Below are 12757 nucleotides of genomic sequence, written 5' to 3'. Positions count from 1 at the left end.
GTGAAAAGCAAGCACAGACGGTTGCAATCCTGCAAGGAATTGAACACTGTTCTAGTATTCTGTCCCTCCCTCAACTAAACCGCATATCTATGCATACTGAGCAGGGCCCCGTACGGACCCCATTTGCAATTCCCAATTTACCGGCGTCGCTTCGGATTTGTCGGCCCAAAAAGCCCCTTCTGCAAGCGCAGATATTTGACACATGGAGTCCACGGATAAGATTTGGGAAATGCTTCTGCTTCACATACACATACGCTCGTGTGGGCCTCATCCGAGCACCGTGACAGGTCTTAATTACGGAAGCCGAGATGCCCACGCAAGCAGGGTTGTCTTTGGAATGGATTAAAGGCCTTTGGACGCGACAGACGGTCTCACGGCAGGTTGTCTCCGTGCCGGGCTGGACGACAAAGAGCGACAAGACTCAAAGACCTCTTGAGGCAACTCTAATCGATAGGCTTGAATACCGCTTGACACCGGGTAGGAAGAAATATTGGTTGTCAAAGTAGCGTGTGGGATGATACCACCGTAATCATAAAGCAGTTTTCCTCTATTATATCTTTTTTACCAAAGTGCAGCTGAGTTGTAAAGCGCGTGGTTCTGTGGCTCACAGCCTATAACTCCGGGGTCGGGGGCCTTTTTGATCTGTTATAGCAAAATATTTAGAATTTTCTATGAAAGGAAGAGCCATACCATATGCTCTAAGACGGATTTCACTATAAATGTCAAACTCGCTCTGTGTCCCATATCAACAAAAATACCACTTTAAAGTTGTCTCCCTCCCGCAAATACAGTGGAACCTGGGTTCTCGACCATAATCGGTTCCAGAACCCTGTTCGAAAACCGATTTGTTCAATCACCGAAATCGTTTTTCCCATTAAAAGTAATGTAAAATCAGTTTAATCCGTTCCAACACCCTGAATGTTTACCATGAACGTAAACATGAAGCTAACCCAGGCTAATCGTGCGTTAGCGTAATCTTCCGTACGAAAGATTACGCTAACATGAACGTGTAAAAATTAAAAAATTAGGTCGTTTACAAGTCATTTCGCACCCGGGGTTCCACAACAAGTGGTGAGCGGTTCATTGGAAAGGGGGCTCCGTTCCAACACCCTGAATGTTTATCTTGAATATTTAACGTAAAGCTAACCCAGGCTAATCGTACGTTCGCGTTAGCGTAATCCTCCGTACGAAAGATTACGCTACCATGAACGTGTAAAAATTAAAAAATCAGGTCGTTTACACGTCATTTAGCACCCGGGTCTCCACAAAAAGTGGTGAGCGGTTAAAGGATAAAGAAAAGAATTATGAATAAGATTTCTTACCTTTGTGGTGGTCTGCAGAAGCCATGCTCTATTCCCTCAAAAGAAGGGAAACTCGCACACCTTCTTCATATTTTTATATTATTTCTTTCTTAAATGCAATAGTTGTATGCACTACTCTTCTTTTTTCACCTGTAGCAACTTTGCTGCTTGCACCGACCTCCTTAGGGGCTAAAACACTCACGCGCCGATATTCACCGATATTAAAAGCGAAAGCGAAAAGAAGCAAGTGCCCACGTGATAACAGTTCTTCACGAGGGGAGGGGGCAATCTACACCCGTACGCCGCTCAGCATCGCACTCACGCATTACCGGCGTTCGAACTCCGATTTTTTTGAACGAAAAGCAAAGCAAGAATTTCTCGAAATTTTTGGTCGAGAACCGATTTGTTCGAACTGAGAGGCGTTCGAAAACCGAGGTTCCACTGTACTTGAGATCGTTAAGGCTCATTTTGACTCTCGTTTTTTCATTAAATAATGGTTTTAAAACAAGGTGCAAGCAGAGGTCTTTTGTAAAAATGTTACGAAATACTGCAAAGAGGTCACTGATGTATTTACCTTTGTTGCAGACTGCTGAGAGAGAAATGTGTTTGCTCCGCTCACCCAATCAAATTGCTCTGTGTGCTTGGCTGGCATTTCTGGCTGTTTACAGTTTTTCTGTGGGTTTTTATCAAATCGTGTCTCTACCGTGAACCTAAATTGTTTAAGGAGCTTCCGTAATAAAGATTTTTAGCAATGTACAGCCAAAAATGGTTCTGTTGGTCTGACACCTTGACTATAAACTGTAGATAAAATTTTGCTCTGTATGTACTAGACCGAACCATAAACGCTATTAGCGCCACGTCAGCTATGCGTGCATTAGACTCGACTCGCGTCTTTAAACTGAAACCCCTACCTCAAAAAAAACAGCCTAGAGAGGGATGGGCGCCGCCAGGCTGTACTTACCCGAGACACACCACAGGAAGTGGTCCCCCAACCGTTGATTGAACAGCTTAAAGAGTCATGATATTTGTATTTTTATGGATAGGAGACTAGATTGATTTATTTATTTTACATCCACAACACCAGAGACACTTAATGGAACATGACAGAAAGAAAAAGAAAAAGACAATTGGCGGACACGATCTGATAATGGGTTATTGATTTTTCATCCGCCTTCCAACCGGTGTCCTCGTGTGCTCCCTCGTAGACACGGAAGGCTGCGAGCACGCCTGGCGGAAGTTCCACGGCCACTGCTACCGATACTTCAGCCGCCGACATACGTGGGAAGATGCCGAAAAGGACTGCCGGGAGCACAGCGGACACCTCGCTAGCATCCACAGCCCGGCCGAGCAGAACTTCATCGGAGGTGAGCCTGATGAGTTTGGCAAAAACAACAAAACACGTTTAAAGGTTCTCGTCCGTTTGGACTTAAGTCTGTGTGCTATTTTGCGATGTATCCGTTTTCAGGTTGCACAATCTCAATCCGATATGAAATCAATTTTTGTTTTATTGAGTTACAACCGCAAAGTTGACCTCATGTAGATGTCAACTGGACATTCTCTTCATCTCATCTCATTAGCTGCACCACTTATCCTCAGTAGGGTCGCGGGGGTGCTGGAGCCCATCCCAGCAATCATCGGGCAGTGGGCAGGGGACACCCTGAACTGGTTGCCAGCCAATCGCAGGGCACACGGGGACAGACAACTCGCTCGCTCATTCACACCTAGGGACAATTTGGACCGGCCAATCCACCTAAAATGCATGTCTTTGGAATGTGGGAGGAAACCGGAATGCCCGGAGGAAACCCACGCAAGCACGGGGAGAACATACAAACTCCGCACAGGAAGTCCGGTAGCTGGATTTGAACCCACACAGGAGGTTCCCAAGACCTTAGAACTGTGCCGCACACGCGCTAACCACTGCGCCGCCGTGCTGCCCTGAGGGAAACATCTGCAACAATAATCTTTACTAAATATGAATAAAATGATGACTCACAACATGTGGTAAGCTTTCTCTCCTGGCTTTGATCTCCTTGATCTCCGGCAAAACTAACATAAAATGCGACAGAAACAAAATGAAAATAAATCCAAACAGCTTTTTGCCGTTCCATGTATTCCGTTACGCCCCAAGCCTCCACAAAATTGAGTCATTTTATTCCCATTTAGTTTCTTTTGTCTTTTATTAGCATATTTGGTATTGGAGTCATCCAAAAGTAATTGAAAGTAATCAAGTTAAAGTAACCCTACCCAACCCTGTTGAATTGTAATTGAATCATAATGTCTCTGAAAATCCCCATCACTAATTAGGGCAGATGTGAGACCCACATAATTGAGTGCATGAAGTGAACGACTGAATGTTGAAAGGAGGACGCTTGTAACAGGGAACAACATTTCTTTTCCTCCCATCTTTGAGGGTCCGGTATCAACATCTCAAGCCCTAGCCCTTTTTCCACTCATGTAAGCGTCTATAACACAGTGTGTGTAATCTGCTGTCATGTTCAGCGTTGACATTATTTGTCTAGAAACAGGTGAGCTGATTTCCTTTGTGCATAGCGAATCGATACAGCAGTGTTCATTTGACCTCTGAAAAGTGATGGGTCCCGGGGACCCGCATGCTCAAAAATCTATGGGTCCCAACAGAGATCTATGGCTCCCCAAAATTTAGTGTGCTCCATGCCCTTACAAACTGTCGTATTTTCCCTTACAAAATACAAAAAAATATTTTTTTTTCAAACATGTTTATTTATGTATTTTATGTTAGGTTAACCCCAACACTTGTAATAAACACCTGCACTCAAAGAAGACACAGAGACGTAAGTATGACTTACTTGCAAGGAGAGATGACCATAGACTGCCTGTTACAGTCTACTAGACACTCTGAAAAAGTCTATTTCGTCCTTGGCTTTTTATTGCATTAGGAACGCCCTAGTTTACATAATGTTTCTTCTACTAAAGGGAGGGGGAGTGACAAAAAACAGTTTGAGATCTGTTTTCACCACATCTTATCGTATCAACACCTGTTAAACTTACAACAACATGTTATCGCATCAACAATATTACTACTATTGAACTAGGCGAGAATGGCACTTTAAGCAAGAATAGAACACAGTATGCAACAGTAGAATAACCTATTTACAGTTTAAATCCATCAGTTTAACATGTTATATTGTATATGTGTTTCCTTATATCATATATATTGTTAATGAACATTTTGTTGTGAGACACTGAGTTGCTCGACGTGAATGAGGTTTATTATAAAAAAAGTTCAAAAATGAAGTAGCTTGGATGTTCACTGTAGAAGGAAAAAATACATGCAAATAGAATTAAGTAGAATAATACATTTTCTTATTCAAATTATGAATTCATTTTCTGCATTAAATTATTGTTGGTAATCTACTGATTAAAAGGGATCACCACAAACCTGTCTTTTTTCTTAACTTCTTTATACAACATAATCATTCTTAATATAATGCATCAAAGCAAGTGAGCTGTTTGAGAGCCGGCTCTTTAATGAGGCGAGCCAAAAAAGCCGGTTCTCTAAAAAGAGACGGACTTTCACTACTCAACTCAAACTCGAGATCGGCGTGCAGACGAAAACTCGAACCGCGAGACCAAAACAACAATGGTGGATCTGCCTAACGAAAAGTTTGGAGTGCGGTAAATCTTTGTTAAAAAAAATATCCATCCATTGTCTTCCGCTTATCCGAGGTCGGGTCGCGGGGGCAGCAGCATTAAAAGGGAAGCTCAGACGTCCCTATCCCCAGCCACCTCCTCCAGCTCATCCGACGGGACCCCGAGGCGTTCCCAAGCCAGCCGAGAGACTTAGTCTCTCCAACGTGTCCTGGGCCGCCCCCGGGGCCTCCTGCCGGTAAGACATGCCCGGAACACCTCCCGAGGGAGGCGTCCAGGAGGCATCCTTATTAGATGCCCGAGCCACCTCAACTGGCTCCTCTCAACGCGGAGGAGCAGTGGCTCTACACCGAGTCCCTCCCGGATGACTGAGCTTCTCACCTTTCTCTAAGGGAGAACCCAGCCACCCTGCAGAGGAAACTCATTTCGGCCACTTGTATCCGGGATCGTGTTCTTTCGGTCATGACCCAAAGTTCATGACCATAGGTGAGGATAGGAACGTAGATCGACCGGTAGATCGAGAGATTTGCCTTTCGGCTCAGCTCCCTCTTCACCACGACGGACCGGTACAGGGTCCGAATGACGGCAGACGCTGCACCGACCCGTCTGTCGATCTCCCGTTGTTAACTGTCCTCGGTGGCAGGGCCCCGGGGGTCGATGAGATCCGCCCGGATTTCATTAAGGCTCTAGATGTTGTGGGCGTGTCATGGTTGACACGCCTCTGCAACATCGCGTGGACATCGGGGACAGTGCCTCTGGACTGGCAGACTGGGGTGGTGGTTCCCGTCTTTAAGAAGGGGGACCGGAGAGTGTGTTCCAACTACAGGGGAATCACACTTCTCAGCCTCCCTGGTAAGGTCTATTCAGGGGTACTGGAGAGGAGGGTCCGCCAGGAAGTCGAATCTCGGATTCAGGAGGAACAGTGTGGTTTTCGTCCTGGCCGTGGAACACTGGACCAGCTCTATACACTCTGCAGGCTCTTTGAGGGTGCATGGGAGTTTGCCTGTCCGGTCTACATGTGTTTTGTGGACTTGGAGAAGGCATTCGACCGTGTTCCTCGGAAGGCCCTGTGGGGGGTGCTTCGGGAGTATGGGGTACCGCACAGTCTTATCCGGGCTGTGCGGTCCCTGTATGCCCGGTGCCAGAGTCTGGTCCGCATTGCCGGCAGTAAGTCGGATTCGTTCCCGGTGAGGGTTGGGCTCCGCCAGGGCTGCCCTTTGTCACCGATTCTGTTCATAACTTTTATGGACAGAATTCTAGGCGCAGCCTTGGCGGGGATGGAGTCTGGTTTGGGGGCCTCAGCATTGCGTCACTGCTTTTTGCAGATAACGTGGTGCTGTTGGCTTCCTCAGGCCGTGATCTTCAGCTCTCGCTGGAACCATTCGCAGCCGAGTGTGAAGCGGCCGGGATGGGGATCAGCACCTCCAAGTCCGAGGCCATGGTTCTCAGTCGGAAAAGGGTGGTATGCTCCCTCCGGGTCGGGGAGGAGGTCTTGCCCCAAGTGGAGGAGTTCAAGTATCTTGGGGTCTTGTTCACGAGTGAGGGTTAAGAAAAATCGGGTAATAATGACAATTTTGTGTCAAAAAAGTTGTGTCCTTGGGACGCACGTTGATTTGACACGATGCGTCCCCAGCAAAAATAATGCGTCTAGGACGCAGGGACGCGGGCAAACCAGAACACTGTATACAGTATGTGTCCGCCAGCGAAACCGTTCCATTTTTTGCTCGATTTCAAAGGGGAACAAAAGTACTCAATGCATTTTGTCCCTTGCTATTTCTCACGCTCATAAACAACAACAAAATGAAGTGTTTAATCGCTTTAAGACGAGACATCTCCACCCCTGCAATAAGGAGATCAGCGGCATTAGGATGATAAATGTGCCCGCTGATGATGTTAATCAAACGCACCTTGATGTGGAGACGGCGCTCAATGGGATTAACCCGCCTCTCGCGCCGAACATCAGCTCTGACATTTTTGCTTTCACGCGTAAACAAAAAAAAAAAGTCAGCACACTTGGGGGATTATGAATATAGATGGAATGTCTGAGCTCTATCTGATGGCTTCTTAACCTTCAAGCTTACACTATATGTCAAATTTAAGACCAGCGGACAACCATATTTTGCCCCCCCTAGGGAGTTTGTGATTGCTATTCGCACAAAAGTTAGTGTATTTGGGGAGTGGAAGACTTTCAACAAGAGGCGATTCCAAACTTTATTTTTTAACATGGATTTGGACTGGAGAGCTGGGTTGTAAAGAGGACTGATTCGATTTAGTTCAACTGAGTGGGATCATGATTAGATAGATAGATAGATAGATACTTTATTCATCCCCGTAGGGAAGTTCACACTTCGAGCAGTATCCCTGTGTTGATTATTAACAGATTAACAGGATGGCCTCCGGGTGCTGTGTTGTAGTTTAGCAACAGCGGAGTGGATGACGTCACACGCCAGGCCAAAAGTTCGACGTCCCTTCGGCAGATGGAAATCTTTGTGCCCAGGGTTACACCACCTCGTGTTCACGTAGATGGCGAGTTTGCCTCCTCTTCACTTCCCGCAGACTTTTGTGTCCTTGTCTGCCCTAACAGCGCTGAAGCCGGGTAGCTCCACGTTAGCTTCCGCTATGCTAGACGTGAGCCACGATTCCGTAAAACACAGCAAACTGCACTCCCTGTATGCTTTGATGGTTTTCACCAGCACAGCCAGTTGGTCGGTCTTATTTGGTAGAGAGTTCACATTTACCATGATTACAGGCGGTACCGGAGGCTTATAAGGCCGCTAGCCGCTTAGCCTTCACCTTGGCTCCGGCTCTTCAGCTACGAAGGGCCCCGTCATCACGCCGGCACGAGAATTCTTCAGGGCAAGGAGTTGATTCCTCGAATAAACGCATTTTTGTGCGTTAAAACCCATAACCACAGGATAGAAAGTAATCCAAAGTGTAGTTGTCAAACGGGACGAAAAACACCAAAGATAGAAGCAGACACTTAAAACAATAAATCACAATGATACGATTACATTCAATATGTTCTGACATTGTTCACAAATTTGTTGTTGTTGTTTCGAAAAATGGACGGCCATGTCATGATTACTGATGTGAACCACCTGTGCCTGCTCATTTGGCGCCAACCACGGCGGGATCTGATTGGCTCCCGTTCCCTATTTAAACCCAGTCCTGTCAATCCCCTCTTGTCAGTCCGTCTGCGAACCTCTGATTATACAAGACAAGCCTTTTTTGACCCTGACTCCCGCCTGTCCCGTTTTTGCGCCCGTTTGTCTCCTGCTACGACCTGTTTTGATCCCGACCACGTCTGCTCTCCCGTCCCGGCTTATGACCCATTTTTGATCCCGACTACGTCTACTCTCCCGTCCTGGCTTACGACTCGTTTCTGACACGACCAAGTTTTTGCTTTTCCTGTCCCAGCTACTGAACTTTTTTTCCGTCCCTGACATCGCTCGCTACGGAAGATACACTTCCGTATTCGGATCACGATCCGATTGCGAGGGCGACTTGCTTCCCGTGTCCAGCGAGCATCGGATTGCAGGCGCCGCCCTTCCTCTTTCTTTCAATAAAATTGTGAGAAAACATTACGCGATTGGGTCTACCCTGTGTGCTGGTCGTTTTTGTAGATTCGATAAAAAGAGGTCTAGTACAGAAACAATCACGGTTCATATTTCTGTTTTTCTTGCCTAGGTATCAGTCATGACAATACTTGGATTGGTTTAAACGATCGCACAGTGGAGGACGACTTTCAGTGGACTGACAAGATGGACTTGGTAAGATCATTTCTTTTATAACTCATCTGATTTGTGTTCAGTTGTGAATTAATTTGTGTGTGACTTAATCAGAGATATTTTTAAAATTGTCTGAAACTTGTATTGGGTCTTCGTTAGGGGAGGGTAATCTAAAGCAGGGGTCGGAAACCTATGGCCCGCTAGCCAAATGTGGCTCTTTTCATGAGTACATAAGGCACAGAGATAAAATATATTTTCAATATGTTTCTTCATGCAGAACTGATTGTAGCACGTGAGAATCCAGGATGATACAGATAAACACAGGGTTTGGTCCAGTGTACATAGGACACAATTTAACTACAGTCAAGGTGTCATACCAACAGACCCTGTTGTGGCTTTAAATAATTAAATAATCCTTTTATGGAAGCTTATCAAACAATCTGTGTTCATTGTTGAGACACTTTATGAAAAAAAGCCACAGAACAAACTATAACCCAAAATAAATGTTTTACCCAAAAGCTCTAGCAAAGAATGGAGAGCAATTTGATTGGGTGAGCGGTAGAAATGGGCGAAGCTGTACACAGCACCGTCTGCACTGAAGGTAAATACGTCGGTATCCCGGATTGCAGTATTTTGTGACATTTTTTCAAAACAACTTTGCTTGAACCTTGTTTTGAAACCATTATCTAGGAAATGAGCTACGCTCTAAAGGAAATGCAGGAGGGAGACCAATTTTAAGTGGTATATTTATATTGGTATGGGACACAGGATTTGGCATTATACTTATTTGATAGACTTTATCACATGTAACGTCACACAGTGAAATACAATACGCTGAAGAATTCGCTTTTGTCTGGAGAGCGTGTTTGGAGGTTTTGTCGTATTTGTCAAGAACCGGAACAGGATCAGGACCCAAACGCGTGACGTTCTCACACAAGCCTTTTATTTTACGGGAAATAGGGAGTCATGCATGTTAGGCAGCGGTCTGGGGTGGAAAGACAGGAAGACAGAGACCGACGAGATTGATTCCAATTGCCCGAGCAGATATCGGACAGGTGGGGTCGATACCGGACAGGACGGAACATACAAGATTGATAATGAAACAGGATATTGAAATGAACAGGACAAACTAGACGGGAACGAAAACTGGCAAGAATAATAAACAGGACAAAAATAGACGGGAATGAAACTGGAAACCGAAATTTAACAGGGCGGGGCCAATTGGGCACCATGGCAACCGTGACAGTATTTGGTCCTAAAATTTGAAAAAGAAAAATAATAATCCCCCCCCCAAAAAATATATATATATACATATATATTCTAAAGGGAGTATGATAGACATTGCTTTTTCCTTCCTGAGCACCTAAAGATGTGTTTCTAAAGATTGCATTCTGGTATCTGTCAACATTTCTGCACAGCAATACGAGAACTGGCGTTCCAACCAGCCCGACAACTTCTTCGCTGGCGGCGAGGACTGCGTGGTGATGATCGCTCACGAGAACGGCAAATGGAACGACGTGCCGTGTAACTACAACCTGCCCTACGTCTGCAAAAAGGGGACAGGTGAGATGTTGAAGCCGGGTTGGGTAGGCTCCAAGGAAACGTAATGCACAGGAAACCCCCACGAAGCGACTTAAGTCAAAGTTACAGTGCATGAAGGTAAAAATACACGGGTTCCCCTGACGTTGTGTCCTAAATGCGGTATTTTGAAGTCGAACGAAGTTGAGTAAAGTTAGTAGAGTATGTCGAGAACCGGCTTCTTCGGCTCGGCTCACTAAAAGGGTCACTGACGTGTTTTTAAACGGCTCTTCAGGTGGTTTTTGCTTCTTTAATCCCAACATGACCAAATATTAAGTAAAATTATGCACAAAATGACTTAAAGGAAGGGGGGAATAGAACAAAAAATAAAAAAAATACCAAAATGAAAAAGTAGTGAAAAGCTGAGAAAAAAATAAACAAAAGGAAGAGAAAAAAAGAAGGAAAAATGTAGAAAAAAAATACAGAAAAAAAGAAAAGAAAGAAATGTAGGAAAAAAGTAAATAGAGAACAAAAAGAAAAAAGTAACAGCTTGGAAAAAATAAACACAATGAATTTTTTTTTAAAGGAATTTAAAAAAAAAAGGAGAAAAAAACACAGAAAAAAAGAAGAAAAAGTTTGTGTTGCATTAAAATAATTTCCAATTCTCATTTCGATAAATACATATCGGGCGGAGCCGTGTAAATAAAAAGTGAATCTTGTTGCCAACATTGTACTTCCACTCCAAAATGTGATTAAGTACAGTTCTGTATCTTGCAACCGACTCAATAAGCCCCCAAAAATGTTAATATTATGCGACAAAATATATCAGGAAATAAAAAGAAATGGATATCTTGTGAAGTGAGTCAATTCATTCAAAAGAGAAAAATAATTTAGCATTGCCTGAAACTGAGCAAAATGTAACGCAATGTCAAGTTTTGGACATGTTTGATCATTAATTATCTTGCCACACTCGGGATTATGGTTGCTCACTGTTGTTTCAAGCGTTGCTCACCGACTTTGTGTGAACGCTCAGACCCGTAAGGAAAATTAGAGGGAACATTGGTAAGAACATTCCTCTAGTGGGCAGCACGGCGGCCCAGTGGTTAGCGCATGTGCGGCACAGTTCATGTCTTGGGAACCTCCTGCGTGGGTTCAAATCCAGCTCCAGACTTCCTGTGCGGAGTTTGTATGTTCTCCCCGTGCTTGCGTGGGTTTCCTCCGGGCACTCCGGTTTCCTCCCACATTCCAAAAACATGCATTTCAGGTGAATTGGCCGGTCCAAATTGTCCCTAGGTGCGAATGAGCGAGTGAGTTGTCTGTCTCCGTGTGCCCTGCGATTGGCTGGCAACCAGTTCAGGGTGTCCCCTGCCCACTGCCCGATGATTGCTGGGATGGGCTCCAGCAACCCCGCGACCCTACTGAGGATAAGCGGTGTAGCTGATGAGATGAGATTCCTCTAGTGTTAAAAATAACAGTGTATTTATCATTGACGTCACCAAAATAATCATGAATTGCCAACCAAAAGAAAGGGTTTTTTTTTCCCTTCAAGCACGCACTTGCGTGGCGTCACCTGTCCCCAGTGCCCCGTTTTGAGACTCTTGAAATCACATCGACCTTTTCATCTTGCTGCAAAGCTCGTCTCGGCTCCCGCGAACATGTTGAACTAACGCCGGCACTCGACAGATCCATGCTGAGCGGCGTGAGCGCTCTCTAGTTAAGCGCTCCAAGGACTCATTCTACGGCGGTCACTAGGAAACAGAAAACGGGAAGAAAATGAAAAGTTCCATTACCGTTTTGTTGTTAGGAGTGAAGAATTTTCGATGATTACGTGCTGCACGGCCTTGGAAAATGAGCGACCTGCAGTCTGAGCAATTCTAAAGACATTGTGATTATAACGTATTTTTATATTGCAGTACTTTACTTTGGAACAGTGTGCCCTTGCACACTGCTCGCACATTCTCAGCGCACAAGAAAATCTAGCCAGTGCACAAAAATCAGGGCTTAAAATTACTAATTAAGAAGCGACTCAAGTCAAAGTTACAGTGCATGAAGGTAAAAATACACGGGTTCCCCTGACGTTGTGTCCTAAATGCGGTATTTTGAAGTCGAGTCTAAGTAGAACGGAGTTGAGTAAAATTAGTAGAGTTTGTCGAGAACCGGCTTCTTCGGCTCGGCTCACTCAAAGGAACCAACTCTTTCGGGTCCTAAACGGCTCTTCGGGTTGTTTTTGCTTCTTTAATCCCAACGTGACCAAATATTATGTAAAATTATGCACAAAATGACTTAAAAGAAGGGGGGAATAGAACAAAAAAGAAAAAAGTACCAAAATGAAAAAGTAGTTAAAAGCTGAGAAAAAAAGAAACGAAAGGAAGAGTAAAAAAGAAGGAAAGATTTAGAAAAAAGCCAGAAAAAAAGGAAAAGAAATGTAGGAAAAAAGTAAATAGAGAACGAAAAGAAAAAAAGTAAAAGCTTGAAAAAAATAAACACAACGAGATTTTTTTTAAAGGAATTTTTAAAAAGTAGAAAAAAAACCACGGGAAAAAGAAGAAAAAGTTTGTGTTGCATTCAAACAATTTCCAATTA

At 44.5% G+C, this 12757-nt stretch overlaps 1 protein-coding gene across 1 annotated transcript in view; it reads left to right on the top strand.

The window, feature by feature from the left end:
* Positions 1-12757, top strand: part of ncanb (neurocan b) — a 256911-nt gene that overhangs the window by 230365 nt on the left and 13789 nt on the right. The window contains exons 12-14 of the mRNA XM_088348929.1: positions 2507-2665; positions 8616-8698; positions 10075-10219. Coding sequence (XP_088205055.1) covers positions 2507-2665; positions 8616-8698; positions 10075-10219 — 387 coding nt within the window. The remainder of the gene's footprint in view (positions 1-2506; positions 2666-8615; positions 8699-10074; positions 10220-12757) is intronic.

The sequence above is a fragment of the Urocampus carinirostris genome, chromosome 12 (assembly GCF_059441175.1).
Source record: "Urocampus carinirostris isolate Australia breed hairy pipefish chromosome 12, RoL_Ucar_1.0, whole genome shotgun sequence".
NCBI lineage: Eukaryota > Metazoa > Chordata > Actinopteri > Syngnathiformes > Syngnathidae > Urocampus > Urocampus carinirostris.
The sequence above is the reverse complement of the archived record's forward strand: the minus strand, read 5'-3'. Positions and strand labels throughout refer to the sequence as shown.